The sequence below is a fragment of the Dermacentor andersoni genome, chromosome 8, assembly GCF_023375885.2.
Source record: "Dermacentor andersoni chromosome 8, qqDerAnde1_hic_scaffold, whole genome shotgun sequence".
Classification (NCBI taxonomy): domain Eukaryota; kingdom Metazoa; phylum Arthropoda; class Arachnida; order Ixodida; family Ixodidae; genus Dermacentor; species Dermacentor andersoni.
Window position 1 is genome coordinate 132445303 of NC_092821.1, and position 22083 is coordinate 132467385.

Sequence of the window (22083 nt, forward strand, 5' to 3'; positions counted from 1 at the left end):
ACAGACAGACAGACAGACAGACAGACAGACACAGACAGATATACAGATTGATTGATTGATTGATTGATTGATTGATTGATTGATTGATTGATTGATTGATTGATTGATTGATTGATTGATTGATTGATTCCAGCAGTTCAAATGCTTTATCATATACGCATAAAAACACAGCCCCATTCACTATGCTTATTTCTCGCAGGTACTTGAAAACTGTATATAAACTGCCTCAAAACCAGTAATGTCTACACGCGAAGTAACAAACTTGAAGAATCCCCACGTTTCATGTAACAGGCTGGAAGCACTAAATAGAAAAACAATTATAACAATGAAATCGTCATACAGCCAATTTTAATGTTGCATAATGAGATCCAGGTAAAAAAAATCACTTGGCGCTGCAAGCGACCTTCTTTGCTCTGTAAAATTCACGGTGAACAAACGGCAGTAGCTGGATACATGCGGTGGTTTTTATTCACCTGTAACGAAACAAACAAATAATATTAATAAAACACTTCCCAAGTCCGCCAGGATATATGATAGCGTAGAGAACACACACGATAGAAAGTCCCAAAACTAACTTTGTTTCCATAATGTGTGGCACGACAACGTCTAAGTTTCAAGAATGGAAGACTTTAGCATAGTTTTACTCCTTCATAAAACGTCGGAACAAACTAGCTTGTCGTTGACTTCTTACATCAGAAGTGCGTGCTCTTGGTGTCGTTCATGAAGAGGAAAAAATGCACTTGTTCTGTAAAGCGACGTCACTACAGCGACAAAACGCGGGGGTTTCAGATAGGTCTTACAATACAACGCAGAAAAAACAACGATGGAGTGTCATCTGTCCACTCACGTTCTCAAAAAATGTGTGTATATTAACTCAGGTGAATGCATTTATTACCAGTGGCGTCGTCCCTTGTCGCACATATGATGACATCTTAATAGAGAAGCAATATCACACACGAAGATGAATGCGTTATCAAGAGAAGCTTACGCATAGTTTAGCACGTTATGACCGTATGGTTTTGATGTAGCATTGAGAACACTTTTAACGAGGTGGTCTGTCATGTTCAACAGGAGTATTCCAAGAATGCAGCGGCGAATACAACTAGCGTAAATCTTGTACAATGTCAATGCGAATCCCCACGTCCTAAGTGTCTGCACCGGGATGAACGTCCTCATTATTTCTGGAGGCAATGGGGCTGTTTTTTGTTGTTGCACTTTGCTTGCCATTCAATTAATTTAATTGACTCGGTCATGTACAATGCATTTTGGCTGCAGCACGCACATCTTCCTTGAAAGAACAAAAAGCAGTGCCAGTATAGGGCCAACATCAGACTCCATTTGCCTTGCCTACGTAAGACTACGTTGGGCTCACTCAAGTCGGCGTTAACTCGTTTTTCAGAGCTTCTTAGTTTGCATTTAGCGCTCTCCTCAGGATTATCGAAAGGTTCCCCGGGCGAGATACCAGGATAATTCATTTCCAAATCTCATTTTTGCAGGCTCTATGGTACTAATGTTCAGCTTAGCCTCATTTTACTTTTTTTCAGTGAGGCGAGGGTGCCAGACTGAGGAACTTGCACATAGTGAAGTTCGGCATGCAGATACACTTACACTTAATAGACGTTGTTGTTCCTAGTACAGCACAAGTGTTCGGGCCTACCCGGAAACCCGAGCTCTGCCCGGTCGGGTAAACTAGCTTTAACGGCGGGCTTGGGCCGGGCTCGAGCCAAGGCTGGGCCTGAAGCTCTAGGCTTCAGGTCGGGCTCGGGCTTGAAGCGACAGGCACGGGTCGGGTCTGACTTGTTCTTTGGTACCCTTTTAATTAGTTTTCACATAGTTTGCGTACGCATATATACGTTCCAAAAATTTTGGCAGAAACAAGCGTTCTTTTTATGGGAAACAAATCATTTGATGAAGCTTTCTGGAATACTAGATTTGTTTTGTTTATTGATGCTTGATTTAAGTAAACCGGAAGTGAAGTAAGTGGATCCGCCGCTCGTTCCAGTTAACTTTTTTTGTCTCACAGCAAAGATATTGCCTTGTAGCATCTATCTAGTTATTTTCTCTGTGCTCTTATTTGCATTTATTATAGTATCTTATATTCTAAGTATTATTTTATGATCGCAGTGATAACTGTAATATGAGAATTATTGTTTATCGCTGCGAGAGGGATGAAAGGGTCCAAAAGCGGGAAACTTTCGTGAAAACTGTCGCCATGCACAAAACGAAAGCTTTGCTCGAAGTCTCTTAGGTTCACTAGAGGAATATTTTCCCAGGGCTCTGTCACGGCTCCCGGTTGTCATTGGACGCGGAATGGACATGCGGAGGTCGCTTACTTGAAGAAATGAGCGCTACGAAGACGCGGACTAAAGGAGGAACATGTACGACGTACAAGGCGCTACTTCCAACTAAATCTTTTTTGAAGAAACAGTTATTTATATAGGTACAACTTAGAATAGCCCCACCGCGACATCACGACCTCCCTATCTCATTAAAAAAGCTATCTCTTTTTCGGTAAGCGTCACTGACGGGCAGCTAATGCACGTGCCCTCAGCCTTTGCAATGTAGAAACCTTATAATATCTTCCGTTCTAGTCTATCTCTACATCGTGCCAGAAATCGGGTGTCACGAAGGTACAGGCGGCAATTGTGACGTTTGCAGTGTTCAGCTAGATGGCCCCTCGCATTCTCATTTACGGCCCAATTGTGCTCACGCGCCCTTTCATTGAAACACCGTCCGGCTTGACCGATATAAACCTGTTGGCAACTTCGGGGTATCTGATACACGACATTACTTTTGCAAGCCGTGTACTGCGCTGCTTGTTTCTTAGAGCATGGTCTGGCGCTTCCGCGCGTGGCTATGTTAACGCGTGCGGTAGTCTTAGTCGACTGTAGGCGGCGAGAGCTTCATGGGACCGCCATGACAGTGTTGCAATGTGCATGAATGTGCATGAATGTACTGTCATAAAACAAGGCGTGTGCCGCAATATGTGTGCAGCCTTGTCAGGCTTGAGCGAGACAGTCAGGGGATGCCCCCTTACCTGGAACCATAAACACCCAATGGGTAGGCAGTGAGAAGCTCTGTTGTCACCTTACTTCTTCGAAACGAACGCCAAGGGTAGCTCCAGGTCTCACAAATACACGCGGCGCACGAAGACTTCTCTAAATCAAGAACATGGCAAAAAATTTTAGTCGCGGGTAAAAAATGCAGCAATAGAGAAATGTTCGGGAAACAAGAACCTTCGTTAAATACAGGTTCCTTGTATCTAAGTTCAACTGCTGTGCAACAAAGCCTATAAATCTGGCTTTCATTCTCAGTTTCTTTTGCTATGGGAACCTGCTACTAAAGTAAAGACAGGTGCTACAAATAATTTTGCCGGCTGCAATATCTGCTCGAAAACGCACTTAACGATCCCCATCATGGTATATCCAGAAAGTTAAGTACAGTACGCCGCAGCTGAATAAACGCTCCTCGTACCCTTTATGTCTCGTCTTTTTTATCCACCTTGGGACTTCTAGTAAAATAAACTGAAGGTTAAAGTACTTGTTAGCAAACCATGCGCAAAAAAAAAAATCCTTGATTATTGCTATTTGAAACACATTGCTCTCGATGGAACGTTTGGGCCTCGGTCGGGCCTGATTAGCGTCAAGTCGGGCCAGGTCAGGTAGGTGAATTCATTTTCGGGCTCGGGCCGGGCCCGGGTTTCGCTTTGATCCACCGCGCAGGATTCGAGCGGGCAAATTTTTACATGTGCCTGGCCCAGGCCTAGAATCAAGGCCCGTGCAGTCTTATAGATCACAAATTCTACAGACTTTTTGCGACAGTGCGTGTGTTCTTATTGTGAACTGCTTTCTTCGTTGTCGAATTTGGCTGTAAGTACTTGCGTTGCGCGTGACCGCAGCCATGTTTGTTCTCGCTGAACCACTAAGGAGCTTCCCCTTTTTGCACGTGTGGTCTGTAAGCGAGTGGCTTTCTTGAAGCGCGGAGGATGGCAAACAGAGGCAGCACAGTTTCGTGGCCGGAGCCTCTCGTGCCCTATTCTCGACCGGTCGCTGACTAAAAAGTTCGGCAGCATGTTACACTCCTGCAACACGTGAAGGTGAAAGCCTCCTGCACACTTGGTAATCCATTAAGTTATACGATCGGAGGGGTCAGACTTCTTGCAAGACATAACGAGCCGTAGTGGGAAATAGACGTGCGGCAAGCCGTTGTCTGCGAGCTCCGGCTTCCTCTCCACGTTGCCGTCTCGCATCGTCGCGTTGCTTCCTTCACATTTCGGCTTCTTCGGCCCGTTGTCGTCACTTAGCTGCGGCTTCACGCGCTCTTATAGCGGGGTCAGACTCACGCCAACGACGATCCTCTTCGACTTTACGTTGCATCCTCTCAGCAGGGGAAAGCATCACTCGCGGTCAAACGCCTAGCTCCCACCGCTTCGCACGTCTCACCTCGTTTCTCGCTTGGCGAGCATACTCGACTGTAGCGTACTTCGGAGGGAGTGGGGGGGGGGGGGGGGTATGGAATGCTTTATTGATGGTTAGGATGGTTGTTTTGAGCTTGTTCTTTACTGAAAAGTATGCTGTTCTGTGTGGTGTATGGGCGATTTCAATGAATGTGTGCGCTGTTCGCTTCACTTTGCTAAGCGCTTGTAGCCTCTCCCTTAAGGGGGTATGAGCCGTTGCATTTCTTGCTTGCTTACGAGGGTATGAGCCATTGCTGCTGATGATAATTTTGGTACCACTCGACTAGACGCCACGTTTTCTTTTTTTTTTCAAGGCCATCACGCAAAGAGTCACTCAAGGCTTTCGCCTTTAAAATGTCGCTCCCCTGTTACCGTTGTCTGTTACCGTGTGTACTTATCCTCGCTGTCTGTGCAATTTGTGCATAAAGTGTGCGTGTGTGCTATGTATGTGTGAGTCATTTAGAGCGTCGCCATTTACCATCCTAGGACCTTAGCATTCAGGTCAGTACTTCTAGCGTCGAATAAAAAACAAATCTTGATAACATCCAAATTTCGGCTCGTTCGTTGATCATCTTGAACTTCGAACATCACAACAGGAGACAGGGAGAAGCGAACATGAGTGTACACAGCAGACTTTCAACTTCTTCATTGCCACAGAACAGACACGTATAAACAGACAAAATGAAAAGCAAATAAGCCCGAAAAAATGACACTGATATGTATCATTTCATGCCACTCCCGTCGGTGATATCATACTGATCAGTTACATTGTGCGGGTTTCTTTTTTCTATTTCTTTCTTCATGTATATGCATGCTCTTTCGCAATACAGAAGATTTGGAAGTCAGCGCTTCGTGCATAATTTACTTCTGTCTTTATCCAGTGTTGCACTGTTCAAAATTTGATACTAATGAAGATTGAGTACGAGATGTTACAGCGCGAACGGACTGTACAAGGGAACACGAAAGCGACCTAGACAGGCTCTGTCTGCGTCACTTTCGTATTCCTTTCTTGTCCGACGCGTTCGCGCTGCCATATCTCGTACTCAGGAATTATGTTGCAACTGGCCAACCAAATAATTCTTAAAGAAAATATTTCTTTTCACGCGCAAGCGTAACTGACCAGCTAGAGCAACCGGCGAACGTTTGTTCGAAGCCGCGAGGGAAGCGGAGGAGGAAGGCGCCTGGAGTGAAAGCAACGCCGCCTGGAGGAAAGTCTAGGTGACGTTGAACGAAGTGGGAAGGCGAAACGAGGCGAAGCGTCACGGAGGAGGAAGGTAGGCGGAGGCGCGCTGGGTTGAATCCTCTGGCAGTTGCTTCAGGTTTTGTTTGCGATACGGACGTACCGGGTTCGTCTCGTGATAACATCGTCGTCGCACGCCTAACGCTTTGTGTGCGGGTGAAAGCATGCGACGGTAAGCCGACGATGGTAGCTGAATCTCGCATGCGCAAGGGAGAGAAGGGGGAGGAAGCGCACATATTATCGAGGGAGGGCAGGGATGGGGGTGTTGTACTTCGGCTGTGCGTGGTCGCGCGAGCTTCATCTTGAAAGCGATCTTCTTTGGGATGCAGTCTAGGTAGGCCGATGGCTCGTAGCTTTGCGTGCGCTGTGTTCTCGCCGCTCAGTTTGCGTTGAAGCGAAAGACAGCACGAAGGTCACTTCGCTCGCCGCTGCTACCGTGATTCCTCACGCCAGCGTTTTGACAGCGAGCGTCTGTGGTCATCGAGTGTGATGTATTCATGTTTGCCTGTGGACGCTTGTTAATTTACCATGCTTGTAATTTAGTCAGTAAGCGAATGTTTACAAGGGAGCATTTTACTCCGGCGGCTGCTCCGTATGGCGTGGCCGCGCGAGCCCTGTCTTGAACACGATCTGCGATTGGAATAGTGTAGGCGTCTAGGAGCACCAAGGGCCGATAGCTTCGTGTGCGCTACAGCACCCATACGTTTGCTCGTCACCCGCGTTCGTGAAGCGGAACGTCACTGTAACTTTTTCTCGCTCGCTCCCCCCCCCCCCCGGAGCGGCACTTACATCCGACGATCCTCCTGAGAAGTTTCAGAACCGGCTTGAGCAAGCTGCGCAGGAATCCGAAGTAGGGCAGTTGGCGGACCTTCTCGGCCAGAACGGACGACACCTCGCAGAGGATTTCCGAGAGGACGCTCGAAGGGGCGTCGCCGACAATCGTGACCAGAATGCACTGCAAATGAAAAAAAAAACCTGGTTGAAGCCAGATTTCCTCAATTGCGGGGCGTTCTAGATGAAATGCGCTAACAGAAAAAAAGACAGGAAAAAAAATAATATGTCAATCTAAAGCTCAGGTTCGAAGGCATTCAAATGAAGTTTTAGTGAAGCGCGTAATTAAATGCCACACGAGAAACACAATGCGCATAATTCTGTTCGCTTTCATACTCTGCAACGTGTAACCTCATGCAACGTTTATTTAAGCTTATGCACCGCAAAAGGTGCCACCATCAATCTCACGCAATTTTCTTATTTATGCACTGCACCGCTCACAAGCTATTCCGAAATTCAAGCAACAAGCCAGGCGGCTGCACAGTGTGAGACATCTAGACGCTATCATGTCACGTGGACGAACGTGATGTATGGTGCTCGTCGAGGGAAGAATGGCAAAGACATGTACGTGTACAAATATCACAACAGTGTTTGTTTTTTAATTTTATGCCATAAAGCTTTGATTTGCCAAATCATGTCACTGTAGTCCAATTATGCATCTTGTATACGCACGCTTGTACCTATTTCTATTTCTGATCGGTGTTTCCACGTTATAGTAATTCCACGATGTTTATTCAATAGCTATTGTTGTAGCCTGATAAATGTGAAAAACAAGATATCACTGCTTTGCAGCCATTGTAGGTAGTGGGAGCCAGTCAAACTGCTAGAGTGCAGCTGTTCATCCCAGAATCATTTACGTACAGCCAGAAAAAATAAACGCTCAACTCAATTTCATGTAAGACACATATCTAGCTACAATAAACGATTTTGTCGCTCTTGCGTTACAGTGTAACATCCACATTCTGAACAACTGACCAAGGATTGACATTTACCCAGGGACACAGCGTGTCAGTTAGGGAATGGGCTTAAGGTAGGCAGAGAAAGTTTCGCTCCAAAGAATAGACGGGAAGGGGTGGGGGTAAATCTTAAGGCCACTCCTTTGGTGTGAAACGGTGCAGTGAGAATCTCAGGATTAGTTTTGATCTTTGAAATTTAGACCCCCCCCCCCCCCGGTACTTCTGCCACCTAAAATTTGGGTAATCAGTGTGTTCCCTAACCTCTCCCACCAGAGTGCCTCCACCGAGAGTGGAGCTCGTGCTCGCCAACAGGACACCGCAGCTCCCTGGCATTCTTGGCCGTTCGTTCCACACTAAATGCGCGTCACTGTCAGCAAAGACTTCGACAAGACATATGTATCGCATATTTGAAATGTCACTGGCTTAAGTATACTACGCGCATTGCTCTTCGGCCATCGCCTTCTTTCATCGCACTTTCAATTACCTTTCGTCTTCCGCTCTTTTAGGGCAGAGCAGCAGGCTAGAATTTGCTTCTTTAGGCCGACACACCGCCTTCCTGTGAGTAAATTATCAGTATGTCTTTCTCTGCCTATCTAAAAGGAGATGCACATGTAGTTCTTCTAACAGGCAGCCTACCTTGACTTGGTTCAGCAGAGAAGATACCAGATGTTCCTGCAAAGAAACGTCATTACTCATCTTTCATGCCACACACAGAGAGCTGGAACCATTGGTACCTCCCCCTTGCTGATTTAATAATTTCCACTTATAGATTCATATAAATATCATCTTCACAGTTGCACATACTAAATAAGCTCCTGCGGTCAAGCCCTCGCTGGCCAAACAATAATGCTGTTAGAACTAGGGACTGCTCTGCGAAGTGCGAGGTTAGTGTCTCTCTAACTATCGAGATGTCATACAAATTCGCTTTATGCGGATACGCCGCTGCAGAATGACCATAATCACCGCTATTTCCCAAGGCTGCTCATTACCGCCAGATCTACCCAAGTAGCACTCGGATTGGGGCTCACGTAGGCACCAGCTCGGGCGAACGTGCCCTGACATTGGAGCAACACTGGCCTTGCACGCTGCGCACTCTCCCATGTTCTCATGCAATATCAACAGAGTCAAATGCCAATTTACTTCCCTTCATTATAATGCCAAATTACGGTTCGATATGTTTAGAGCACCATTAGCATGCATTACTTCTGGACCTAGGGAAGTGCCAAGACTCCAACCTAGAAAATATAAGATTGAAAAATGCGCACGACGAAATAATGTTGTTGCTTTTTCTTTCTGAAGGGCTACCACAATCTTATTCCTCAATTGAGACGTGTTCGGCTGCGTCTCGATGTTTCCCGCTACTAAAACCCTTTACAGGTGCAAACTCGAGAGGGCACGCGAGGTTGAGGAAGTGATTTTGTACACACAGGTATCTCTAGTCATGTCGCTCTGCGGAGTTGTGAGGTGTACTATCTGTATATATTACGTGTTGTTATCCAGTGCCTTCGTCTTTGCCGCATGCACGTTTTAAATAAATTATTTTAATTGTTATACATATATATATATATATATATATATATATATATATATATATATAGAGAGAGAGAGAGAGAGAGAGAGAAGTATCGTCTTGCACGAAGGTATTGCAAGGTATCCAAGGAAATTGCTTACCTGAATAGGCTCCTGTCCTCTGCAGACTTCAGTGCTTCCGTTCATGCACTGCAAAGGAATTAAAGTCAGTATAGTAATATACGTTCAGCAAGACATCGCATTAGAGAGAATCCTTCTTTTTGATGTGAAGCGTCTTTCAGGTTGGTGAGCATAACTTGCTAAAACCGCGTGTAGCAAGTACATGTCATACTATTATCGTTCATATCTTTGCAACCCCACTATCCACGCGCCTAACTTTGGTATTGTTGTGTAGAAGAAGAACGCGATTATTCTATGGTTCAAAGGTCGACCGTGCACGTAACGATAATTATGGCACTGATGATGACAGCATATCAGGAAGGATGCCACATTTTGTAATCGCTTTTTTTCCGCTGACGTACCTTTGCGAACCTTCTTGGAAATGTCAAGCGCAAGTTGCCGCTGCAGGACAGCCCATCGAGAGCCATATTGTTGCATTTGAAAGGACTCAGCACACTCGCGAGGCTGTCGTCTCCTGCAAAATAGACATTTGTACAATGGTACACGTTTGAAAGCGCTGTAATCACTGGGCACTTCAAGGCTGAGAAAACACTGTCAACGGCCCACTGAAATAGGCGTCTCTAGCGACACAAGTTTATAGCAAATGTTTAGCTCACTCTTTTCTTCATCAACCAATGAGCCAATTCTAGTTGAATTCGTGCTTCTAAAGAAATATGGCGCATTCTAGCACTTGTTGTCAGAATCTTTTATTGTACTGAGTTACGATAGCTTTAGGAATATTAAAGAAATAGAAAAACTCAACAAAACCGGAGCGTAAGGTCTGCGAATATGTAACCCCTTAACAAAAGCAGATGCCTCAATCTTGTAAGCAAAAGTGAGGCGTCCACCAGGAAGGGAACATTTTATACATTACAACTGGAATTCGACTTTATTGGGGAGTATACCCAGTTATGAAAATGTGGATATTCGAGAAAGAATTATGATTTTTCTCCTGTGCGACATTCACAACTTCTCACTTAAGGGCGTCCTTTAAAAACAATGCAGTAATATATGCGTTCATAGTTCCTACACTGAAGCTTTGTATTGTGCCTATTCGGCATTCCTTTCATCCCGAAGGTATAAGACATACTAATTTCTTTCTTTAGATATTACTTACCTTGCTTGAGTTGGAAAAATCATGTATTACTTACGGAGGACGAGCTTGGAGTTGCCCATTTGTACGCGCAAACATCTGAGCCCGTATTCACAGAAAACATTCTTACGCTAGAACTGTTGGTTAGAGGAAATGTCAGTAAATCCTGATTGCGTATTAGTAAAGTATTACTAATACGCAAATAATACGTAAAATAAAATATCAGTAAAGGGGACCGAACAGTGGCGAAACAACATTTATCAACCAACTGACTGCTGTGAATTGTGCCTTTGGACACGTGCGCACATAAGCTTTCCTACGCTGCAGTAGTGTTGCCTGTAAGAAGAGATAGCCAATCGTAAGTTCTGCTCGCGCTTTGCGAAACTCACTCGCTAGTTATTATTCCTAACATCCATATTAGCTGGTAATCCAACCTTGTGAACAACTCTGGCGTAAAAAAGTCGTTGTGCAGGAGGACCTTGTAGGATAGATGGTTTTTCGAGGTGGCGTGCTTAGCGTACACATATGCTATGGCTGTTCGGTGGATGCTCCTAGCGCGAGCGAAAATGTAGCAAACATTACCTTCTGAACTGAATCTGCTGAACGCCGCAACGATGATCTCCTTGGCTGAAGCAAGCACGCACTGCAGGCTCAGGGATGTGCTGAGTACCCGGATTGTGCACTGAAACAAAGACGTGCGGCTCGGTATCACTCACACCGGTCCGCACCCGTAGACTGTTAACTCAAATCGAACCTTGATTTGCTGCCCTGGCACGTGACGTTACTAACATTATTTGACCTGACTTGTCAACAACAGACCGCTGCACATAGCAGCACCTATTCTCACGCGCTAAACTAGGCGATGGATGACCACATCACTTGGGCAGTGTTTTGTGATCTGTGTATTCTTCTACAATGTTTCAATAAACGAATATTGTTGTACATGTGTGTCTAAGTCCAGCATGTTGTTCACTAAGTATTTGGGGCTCATATTTCTCCAATGCACTTACTAATAACTTTTCAAAGAAAAGAACTCTTGAAATTTATACTTTTTCTCCTCTACTTTATTTTTTTCTATTTTGTACCGCATTCGACGTGCCACATGATTGTGCTTATTCCTACGCACTCCTATTTGTTTGCGCTTTGTGCTTTTGTTTTGTTTTGTTTTGTTTCGTTTTGTTGTAAAGCTACCCATACCATTATTCTGCGCTTATGTTCACACACAAATGCAGTGAGCTGAAGGAACCGTGGGCGACCGTCAAGCCCTATTGTGGCTTTTACATTACGGCCCTCAGCATCTGCACTATTGCAATCGTAATGTTGAAATAAATTGATTTGTCTTTATTTCAATTGTGCATTTTCAGAATTTCTTGGATAAGGCAGTGCTTGGAATAATCGAAAAAGAATACCTAGAAAATATTGTAGTTCCTAATAGCGTACTACTCCTGCAGTATTTTATATCAGTCAAGCAAAAAGAAAGTACACAACAATGAAATAGCTAGCACCATAAAATTCATGTGATAGATTTTTAATGCTTCTTACTACATTACGCATTTTTTTTTGGCTTTAGAAATATTGTCTTGCGCAATCTCTAGAGGTTGTGCTTTGCGAAACGTACTAAGGAGGTCATTCATCTAAGCTCATGGAGTAGATTAAACAAACTCCTCTAAGGGACGGAAAGTGAATTTTTTAAAGCTGCTTTAATTCGCGCATCCAGCTTAGCATTGTTTGTTTTTTCCAGCCCGTAAAAGCACCGCACTTACCGTGACCACGCTTCCTGCGATCTTGTAGACATCCTAGTGAATGAAATGAAAGAAACTGCATTCAGTGTGATCCCCAGAAAGCTCCAAAAGCGCGCACAAACTAATGCGCAACATGCGACTCATACCAAGAAGAGGCATACCGCAACTCACGTTGTCAGTAGTGCAAGCGTCAAGAGTGCGTCCAAGGCACTGCAAAAAGTAAACTTCAAGTCAACCACCGTGCGTGTCATGTGTCTGGTAACTGCATGACAGAACTCGGTTTACCGTGTCGAGACCGAAGAGGTTTGGCAGCGTAATGTTGACGCATGATGCCAATGACCCTGTAGTCGGGATGGCAGATGTCACTGCCGTTGAGACAGTAGGTGTCCGTTCTGGCGTTTCGTTGCTACTTTGCATCGTCGAGGCACTAGTGGAAAGACTTGCTGTCGAAGTCACGGACGATACGGTCATAAATGACGTCATGTGGGTGCTGCGATATGTCGCCGTCGTAACGGGTGTGGAGTTGTTGGCCGAACTCTGGTCGGAAACAGTGCTGGAAGTTTCGGGATTAAATGTATTTGAGGGAGATGGCAACGACGGCCAGAAGCTTGTGCCATCCGAACTGGTGCCCGGGCTTGAATTGCTCGCCGTTGTCGCACGACTGATAGTTTGGCCCTCCGTCGGCGACGTCCCATTAATGCTGCTGCTGTCGGACGGTACGCTGACTGTGGAACCGGTGGGGATATTTGACGTCGGGAAAATTGTAGTCACCCTTATTGGTGTATTGCTATTTTGAGGCTCGGTTGTTTCACCTGTCGTTGTTGTCAGGTTGTATGGAGAAACTGTCGTTATAGAAGCAGAGATTCTTGAAGTGCTGGCTTGCGTGACAGACGTCCCAATCTGCGTCGTAGCATCAGATGTAGCATTCACATCTGCTATCGTCAGGCTTGTCAAAATTGTCCTCTGCGTAGTAGAAAGCCTTTCAGTGGTGGTCGTGTTCGATGAGTCACTATTGACTTCGGTCCTTGGAGAGCGCGTCACCGTAAACGGTGAGCCTGCTTCTGTCGGCTGCATCGATGTGATCTCATTACTAGTGGATGAAAGAATAGGCGACGTAGATGTGCTTATGATAGTTGAAATTGTAATTGAAGCGTTAGTTCCTATTTGCGTGGGGACAGTTGTAGACATAAGGACACTAGCTGGGCTGCCTGTCTCGTCGTTTTCTGCAGGGGCAGAGCTTGGACCCTGCGTTGAAGCCTGCATGGACGCCTGCGAAGATGTAGATGGAACTGATGACGTTGGTGCCGAATATGGCGACGAAGTTTGCGATGACGGCGGTAACGTCATCGATGATGCTGTTGTTGAAGGGGGTGATAATGTTGGCGATGAACTACCTGTAGTTGGCTCAGAAGATGTCATAGTCCGATTTGAGAACGCTGTGGCAGAGGTTGTACTCGTGGTTGGATAGCTCGACACCGCCGCAGAGGTGTTTGTAGTAACGTAAGTTGTAGACGAGAGAGTGTTCTCGCCAGACCCTGAAGCCGGAGAAATTGGGGTCGTCGGCGCAGTCACCGTTGTCATTCCCAAATTCGGTATGTTGGAGCTTGCAGAAACCGCGTCCTGGTCTGGGTTGACCGAAGATGATCCTCTTGTTGTTAGTGTTGCAGAAGTCGTGACCGCGTCACCATCAGGTGGTCCAGTGCTTGTTGGTTGAGAGACCGTGGAGAAATTCATAGTCCCTGCGCTTGTCGCAGGCGTGCCTATGTTTGTTGTTGGCAAGCCTCCCTGGCGACTTGTTGCCGTCGCAGACGCTGTCTCCAAGTTTGTCGTTTCAGAATACGTTGACACAATTGACGAAGATGTTTGAGTGGGTGTGCTGCTCAAGGCTGTAGAGAGCGGAGTTTGACTTGGGGAAGTGGTATTTGATTCAGAAGCAGACGAAATCGTTGCCCCCGTACGGTCGCCCGTCAGATTTGTAGTGTTCGAGCTTGCTGTAGTTACGTCACTGGAGTTTGTCGTAAATCGTCCCGTGTTCGTGGATGTGCTGGTTGGGGTCGGAGTGTTATACGGAGAATCGGTCGAGGACATCATTGTTGCTGCTGTGGAGTTTGTCCCTGTAGTTGAACTTGGCAAGGTAGTAGGGATGCTGCTTGCACTGCCGCTTGTTATGGTAGCCATATCTATGGAAAAGAAGAAAGCAAGCAACGCACCGTTCATAACCTCGGGCTCTTTTCTTTGCTTAAAGTAATCACAATTATTGTAGCATGAAGAAAGAGGCAGTGGTCTCTTGGAGAAGATAATCTTATTCCGTGTCAATATCATTTTTGTGTACGTGCAACAGACGCTGATTGACGCGCTATTAGATGACCGCGTTTGTCAAAGTGCTATTACTGTCTCGATCTTGGCGGAAACACGGTATTCTTTATATCAACAATGACAGCAAGCACTACGTGCTTAGCGTGATCGGCACCTTTACTATCTGTATAAGAAGCGAAGATAAAAGATGGCGCGAGCTGATTTTCTTTCTATTTTTTCTGCAAGCTTTGTGAAGTAAATCAGCCTAACAAAGAATAGGAGAGGTGGGGTTTACCTAAATTAATCGACAACATATAAAAGTTTGCTGTCTTGTGGGCCCAACCAAAATGTCACGGGTTTCCTCATTACGATGAATTGAGCTCAGACGGGACAACACGCTTCTTGTTGTTTATTAGATTTTATTAGACTTTATGTAATGTATATCAGATTTTATTGCATTAAGTATTAGACGTCGTTCACACTGTATACGTGGCATCCTATTGCTGGCTGGCAGCTGCTATGACGAGAGGCCACGTGAAAGAAGACTGCAAGGGTATCGTGACGGCAATGCAGAAGGCCATGGCGTTCCTTATTGGTAGAAGATCTCTGTAGCTTGCGAGTTGGATGGAGGATCTACTGTGACGAAGCATGCAGAGTATTTCCGCCGCCTATAATAAATAGAGAATAATTCGTCGTTTAGACTAAATTACATAGGCGTAGGGTTTCGACAATTAAACTACCAGAGACTAATCTGAATCTAGCAGCTGCGCTAGCCGACAATGCATCGATGATGCCAGCGTGGTAAACGATCACTATAGCTCCGCTTAAAGATCCCCTACCCATGACCTACTAGAAATTTCCGTTACACACTGCAATTCGCAAAGTTCGGCCTAGGCATTGTTTTATCCCAAAAATTATTCAAACTCGTTCATTACTAGAAGATATACGTATGGAAAATTCTTTCTCTCACACCGGAAGGAAGGGCCTCGTCGCGTTTATGTCACAAACCCCCAGTATCCCTTTTTTTTTCTCTCTCTCTCTTCCTTTTTGGCTGCTCGCCGCAAATCGTGGGGCAGTTTTGCGCCTTCTGCGTTGGATGAATAACCGTAGTCGCGTGCCATTATCATTGACGTTGCAGGCGGTGCGTCTGACGTAAAGGCGTTTGTGGGTGTGAACTCGATTCTGCGGCTGTAAGTGGGGCTTCTCAAGGAGGAAGGGTGCGCGGGCTTTCACTTGAAGTTTCCGCTGTTCTTGCGCCCTGCGGTGGTTTAATGCGTTGGTGACACGATCGTCAGCGCGTGAGCAGAGCTGCATTGCTAACATGTTTGCGTTGTGCGAACATGGTGAGGGGGCCCTTTAAAAAAAAGCTGGTCTGTAAAAGAATTTTGACTTAACGAAGTGCTCGGGGGTCACCGGCACGTATCCTCATACGACCTGGGGATTTAGAAACCTCGAAGAGACGAGGTGAGCTTAACGTCTAACCCGATTTGACGACTTTGTTTCAAGAATAGGAGTAAGGCAGTAGGTCCCTGGGAGCCTGTAGTTTTTAAAGCGCCTCGATATTGTAGCGTATTGCCAATAAATCAAATTCCATAGTTTTGAAGAGAAAGCGAAAATTATCCTTGCAACACTCACCTCGCGATCCAACGACAACGGAAATAATAAGGAAACCGCTCCGCGTCTTTCCAGTGAAGCTCAGCTTAATCGTAAAAACGTACATGTGGTCCTCACGGTAATTGTGCGATCACAGCGACCCATTTCCCTGTAGTAATTCTAGCGTGAAGCATTGTCCTGTTTGCGGGCCCCTTAAAGCGCTTGTTTGCGGACCGCTGGTGGTTGAAATGTGTCGTGGGTGGTGCTTTGAAACACCCCTGCACCAGGCCTATGACATTGCAACGTAATGAAAAGACTAGTTGGTGAAGAGAGGAACTAATTTGGAACGCCTTCAATTCTTTAATCAGCGCTGAAGCCTAATTTTGGCGAATATGTTATACTTCCTGCCTCATTTAAAGTTGCCGTAATGGTCGTGATGCGCCGTATTAGTTCGTAGAAAATCTCAAATTTTATTTAGCTAAACGGGTTAACTTGAACTTAGATATTGGGACGACTAATGAGCGTCGATGCTAAAAAAATATATATCCTTTCCTCACCGTTCTGGCAGTTGGCCAAGTGAAGTAGCAGCGTGGCCAGCTGTTCCACTGAGTCCTGGACCTGTTCGGCGAAGAGGGGCCACGTGATCACCTCGGCGAACTGCTTCAGAGCGAGCCTTAGTAGTTGTACTAGTGGACAGGCCAGTGAGCGTGCCAGTCGTGGTCTGATGTTCTCAGGAGCACCTTCGAAGACGCACTGCGAGAGTTGAGGACTCCCTTCAGAGTATTTCACAAGAACCAAGGAAGAACTGTCACTGCGACTATTACAAAGAAACAATACAAAGACAAGTGTTGAGCAGTCGCACTCCAAGCTCAGAGGATATTGCGCAAAGCAACCAATTCTTGGCCAATCCCCCACAGTGGTTAGCTGCAACTTGTGCAAACGCAGCGTTAATAGCAGCAACGTTGCCCTCCTAACTGACGACCCTTTGTTTAAAGCCTACATCTCTGTCTGGCCTTCCTTCACATCACATGTACTGCAACAACCCACATGTAATGTCCCACTGGGGGCTTTTTAGCTATGATATACGAATAAATAAAGGCCTACATAACTAGTGGATGAACGTATAGTATGAGTCAACCTGGAGCCCTGGCGACGACCAATTTATTACTGCATTGAGAACGATGAGGCGGACAAGTCATCACAACGAATAAATATCTTTTGTTGTTGTTGTTGTTGTTGTTGTTGTTGTTGTTGTTGTTGTTGTTGTTGTTGTTGTTGTTGTCGTCGTCGTCGTCGTCGTCGTCGTCGTCGTCGTCGTCGTCGAAACGTTGGTCCCAAAAGATGGCTTCTCTCATTCTTCCACTGTCGATTACTTCAGGCCCCCATGTTCGTGTGTACACCTCGATTTTAAAATACAAATCAGCGTATGTTCGCAAACGAATGAATGAGTGACGAAAGAATATGCACTGCTTCATTTAACCCTTGTTTTGACTGTGATACAAATCGCGCACCGGGACAAGGACAGGAAGTGAATTGTTTGTGCTGTAATTCCCAGTAATATGGAACGAAAATTAACTCTGTTTTGTAAACTACATTGTTTTTCGTGCCCTTTAGTTATTATGAGTAAATCCTTCTATATTGTGGATGTTGCTAATGAGAATAAGACAGTTAGAATCGAAGCTCCGCTAAGTGGTAAATCATTATTAGTGGTCTCGTAAAACGTCTTATGACACATAATACACTGGCGAAAGACTGGTAAAGGTATTTAGGGAGTGGTTTTGTGCTGCTGCAAAACCAGTCCCTGTGTGAGTACACAACTCGCTATAAAAAGCTATTGTTTAAATTGGCTCACTATATATCATCACGTGGAGAAGCCGACCGTTCTCATGTCTTGCTCATCGTCGGTAGTGGTAGCCAGTTTGCTTGGTAAACTTTATGTAATGGTGCACATCTGTATATTTGAAGATAGCAGCCAAGATTTTATTCTAAATAATATAGATATCCGCTTTGCTTCTCATGCATTGGTTACTTTTATTCAAGGTCTAAGGTAACATCGATCGAGGTAAAGTTTACAGAAGTAGGCCATAAACAACTGCTGAGGACGCAGGGTGATATTTAGCCTGCAAAGCACGGCACCGATGGCCATAAATTTCACGGTCTGCGTTTGAGATCAAAGCTTCTTGTCGAGTCCAAGAAGGCATATGTCTTAGCTTTGGTAAAGTTGGTATTCTGCCAGTATGAAGTATATGATGTAAATTAAAAACGTTTCTTCGCCAGGCAATCGAAAACTTAAACCCGTGACGTCTGCTTGGAATGTAAATGTATATTACAAGAACGAAAAAAAAAAACCGAATGCATTTAACTCACTGAATCGTCTTAGACACCCTTTGCAATAAACAAGAAGAAAGGGGGTTAACCGAGGGGCCCGATTTTCATTAGTCATATCATAAGAAGCCAACAAACACTGGCACCTAGGGGAAATTAGTTGGGCTTAATAAGTAATAAAGAAACGATAAATTAATGGAAGTGAAAGTGGATGAAAAAACAACTTGCCGCAGGTGGGGAACCATCCCATGGTGCGAAGGTTGCGGGATCGTTCCCCACATGTGGCAAGTTGTTTCTTCACCCACTTTCATTTCCATAAATTTATTGTTTCTTTATTTCATTTATTAAGCACAAGTAATTTCCCCTATGTTTTCCTTGGAGTCAGTGTTTGTTGGCTTCTTATGACATGCTTTGCAAGTGACTCCTTTCCGGAGCAACTTTTACCTACCGTCAGCATATCGAAGAGTGCCTTTATCGTCCTCTCCTGGAAAAAAAGAAGAGAAATTGCATGGACTTAAGTAAAAAGAATGACTGTTGTAGCAATGCTAGAGAAGAAGCTCCACGTCAGGCACTTCTATTTAAATGCATGGAAACGGTGAAATTATTTTTCTGAGCAACCACTGCACCATTTCTGATTACATTTGTTGCATATAAGAAAGAAAAAGGTAGAACCTGTTAAATTTAGGAAGCAGATTTATTATGGAGGCCGTTCAATTTTTAGGAAATACGCTTCAAAATTACAAAATTTAAACACGTCGACTGTCAAGTTAACAACTTTTCAGCCCAACATTAAAAAAGTACGATATCACATTTCTGGAAACTGAACCTGATATTACATCTAAAGAGAACAAATTGATATACTGTATATCACTCCGGAATATGCCACTAGCTTGTAAGACATTTACAAAACCCTGTAATCATTGTGAAAATCTTACTTAAGCGGTGAATTTATATATTAAACTTGTCTTCTCTAGGTGCTCTAACGGATGGAGCTTACAAAATCACATCTGTTTTTGGTGCAGAGTTACAAATTTGTAAACTTTGTGTCTGAATTTTTTTAACTTACCAAGATTCGAAAATTTTTATAAACAATTCGAAGCTTTCAATCAAAATTGTGCTGCCTGCTGTCACTAGAATTTAACTTTGTCCCCATAGTACAACAAATTTCATACAAATTTTTCCAGTGGCTGAGTCATAAAGTATTTTTTAGTTTTACATGTATTTCTCAGCGTCCACTGCGCCGAATTTGGTGCGATTTTGGGCATTTAAGAGAAACAGTTTAATCATACTGACTATAAAAGTAAATGTTTGTTTTTGTTGTCAACGCTTTGATAAAAGTTTTTAAAATTTTCAATGTATTAAAAATCAACAGGAAGTGTACAACCCTGTAGTTCGGCGATACAAATCCAGATCGAAATTCTGTGATCCCGTAGCTGTTGAGATAACTAAAGTGTACAAAATGATGCATTGCACACAACTGCGTAATATACCACTTGTGAGTAAGACATTTACAAAACCTTTGTAAATATTGTAACAGTTTTTCGTAAGTTGCAAATTCATGTTCAAATTTTCGGCAACAGATACTCTAACAAATGGAGTTTTCAGAACTGCGATACCTTTTTTGGGAACTGAGACACGTATTTGTAAACTTTGTGCTTGAGTTTTTTCTTTCTTCTCTCCTCTTTTTTTTTGTGGGGGGGGGGGGGGTTATTGTCAAGCTTTGGCAATTTTTGTGAAATATTCCAGGCCCATAGCCAAATTTTTGGTACTGCAGTTGGTGTACTAAGGCTTTTCTTTTTCCTTAAGTGCATCAAGTTTACTTCCGATAATCACTTCAGGAGTTCTATAACGAGAGTATTAAAACTTTTCATCCATACTTGAATATGACAATTGGAGTTGGCTCCGGGAAGAAGTTCTCGTTTAAGAAATTCCTTTAAAAATTATTCTAACAACATAATAAACAATACCGGGAGACAAATCTACAACTGACAAAATGACATGCCATTCTGGGCATCATGGAATTTAGCTATTACACTACATTCGCCACCTTGAGTGATCTAAATGGATCATAAGGCAGCCGCACGCTGTTTGAATGACCCGAGAACGCAAATAGGGCACAATTCGCCATATAGCACGTTATAAAATTTCCTGGTGTAACACTCCCGCAATGGACACGTGGCTAACCATGCGCCTTGCATTTCTGCTCACTTGCTTGATATTTGTAAAGCCAGCTGAAAGATTGCATCTCCATAGAATCCACATGGTCGTACTCTAGTTCCCTCCGTTTCCTTGTAATCAACCACAAAAGAAACGTGTTTGCTTTCTGAATGAGCCAAGCAGAATCAAAGCAACACTGATATGTGATAAATAAACAGCACAAATAGCTCATTTTAGGTTAAAGTGGTCCAGTCTCTATGCCCGCTTTGGCAGGTGCAAGCAAAATAATGGTCACCTAGCAAGTGATTGTCGGACAGTGTTCAACAGCAGTTCGTGAATTATCAGACGATATTTAGAACATATACAAATTTGGTGTTATTCCTTTTTTTTTCTTTTTTTTGCGTTCATGTGTGATTTGAGTGTACAGCAAACTAAAAACAAGAAAATCTTACCTTGGGTTGGTCACCTTCGAAGCAAATCAGAGCAGATCTATCGACGCACTGCAAAAAAAAACGTGCAATGAACCAGGACATAATGTCAATCAACATGAACATGTAAACGAAAAAAAGAGCTTTCGAAAAAGCAAGTGCCCACAATTAAGGCCCATGAAAATGCACGAATTTGGAGCAAAATGGATATCTTAGACAGAACTCGGCAGCAAGAAAGCAGAAAATGCGTCAGAAAATGATCGCTTTCAAACGTCTTCTTTCTGCTACATGCATAATAAACGATGTTCGCCTAGTAGGTCATGCGTAAAACGTCGTGTTTTGTTGATCTATAAGAAAAACCTAAACCCGCGTCGACCATTTCTTCCGCCTAATCGACTATACGTGCGCGACCACATACCCAAATGAAGGCGTACAGAATTGTGTGCAGTGATTTTCGCGATAGATGCTGAAACCAAGGTAACCTATTTGCCCTACCATCCACCTTTAAACTCGGGTCATCTGTCAGTGTCGCTGCATGTGCAACCTAAGCAGCGCAATTTACGCAATAACGCCATTTGTGTATGCGACTTTCTCGCGCCAGTTCTGTCCAGATAGCGTCACGGGAACAAGCATGGCCGATGAGCTACCGGTAAATTGAACCCTCTGCTCACAGTATGTGAATTCATTTTTCTCTCCAGACTGGATGGTATCTCTACGCGCGACCTCTTTCCTGAATCCACTAGCACGTTTGAGGGGATACTCAGAGTCCCGCGTTTCATCGACAACGGCGGAGGTGTACTTTTTTTTGTTCTTTCATAATGATTCTTGCAGCCGATAGTTGGCTTGTGGATCTGCTTTGAGCGGATAATTAAGTTAGGTTGAAGAAAAAACGCTACATGATTAACTATACACTCACTGTACGCTTAAATACCCTTTAATTACGAGTACTCGCTGAAAAAGCGCAAAGGACCACGCTGACTTCCAGTGGAGTCCGCAGTACCTCGGAATAAAAATTACGTAACTTTCACACATTCATTCACAGTGCATCATTATTTGCGACTCAATTAGATTCAGACTACGGTAGTATAGCAGCTACATTGACATCCACAGTGACAATAGAATTTACAGCGCAGTCAGCACACGTTGTTGGGCAAGTTGGTGCCGTCCGTACATCTTATCTCTCATCGCACTGCGTTGTGTCGCCGTCTATGTGTTTCGTCTTTGTTTTGCGCCCAGAGCTAAGATGTTGAATAGTATTCGGTTACCAACGAATTGGTA

At 44.3% G+C, this 22083-nt stretch overlaps 2 protein-coding genes across 2 annotated transcripts; both read right to left on the reverse strand.

The window, feature by feature from the left end:
* Nucleotides 1–331: 331 nt before the first annotated feature.
* On the reverse strand, nt 332–13426 carry LOC126526025 (uncharacterized). Its single transcript, XM_055067966.2, has 9 exons — nt 12293–13426; nt 12179–12217; nt 12029–12061; nt 10848–10947; nt 9535–9647; nt 9155–9202; nt 8120–8155; nt 6486–6651; nt 332–473 (listed from the first exon to the last, which is right to left on the reverse strand). Exons 1-9 carry the CDS (start codon nt 13424–13426, stop codon nt 466–468), a joined length of 1677 nt encoding a protein of 558 aa, XP_054923941.2. The 3' UTR covers nt 332–465.
* Nucleotides 13427–14701: 1275 nt separating this feature from the next.
* Nucleotides 14702–21174, reverse strand: LOC129383348 (uncharacterized). The gene is made up of 4 exons (XM_055067792.2): nt 20830–21174; nt 18669–18704; nt 16453–16648; nt 14702–14970 (listed from the first exon to the last, which is right to left on the reverse strand). The coding sequence occupies exons 1-4, from the start codon at nt 20929–20931 to the stop codon at nt 14936–14938; spliced, it is 369 nt and encodes a 122-aa protein (XP_054923767.1). The 5' UTR covers nt 20932–21174; the 3' UTR covers nt 14702–14935.
* Nucleotides 21175–22083: the final 909 nt, after the last annotated feature.

Coding starts and splice junctions, on each gene's coding strand:
- LOC126526025 (XM_055067966.2), bottom strand. CDS start 13,426: ATGACATCTTCTGAGCCAACTACAGGTAGTTCATCGCCAACATTATCA. Junction 9,648..10,847: donor CAGCAGATTCAGTTCAGAAG/GTAATGTTTGCT, acceptor TCTATTTTGCAG/GAGACGACAGCCTCGCGAGT. Junction 6,652..8,119: donor CTCTGCTGAACCAAGTCAAG/GTAGGCTGCCTG, acceptor TTTCATTTGCAG/TGCATTCTGGTCACGATTGT.
- LOC129383348 (XM_055067792.2), bottom strand. CDS start 20,931: ATGTTCATGTTGATTGACATTATGTCCTGGTTCATTGCACGTTTTTTT. Junction 18,705..20,829: donor TCGAAGGTGACCAACCCAAG/GTAAGATTTTCT, acceptor CTTTTTTTCCAG/GAGAGGACGATAAAGGCACT. Junction 16,649..18,668: donor CACTCTTCGATATGCTGACG/GTAGGTAAAAGT, acceptor CAACTCTCGCAG/TGCGTCTTCGAAGGTGCTCC.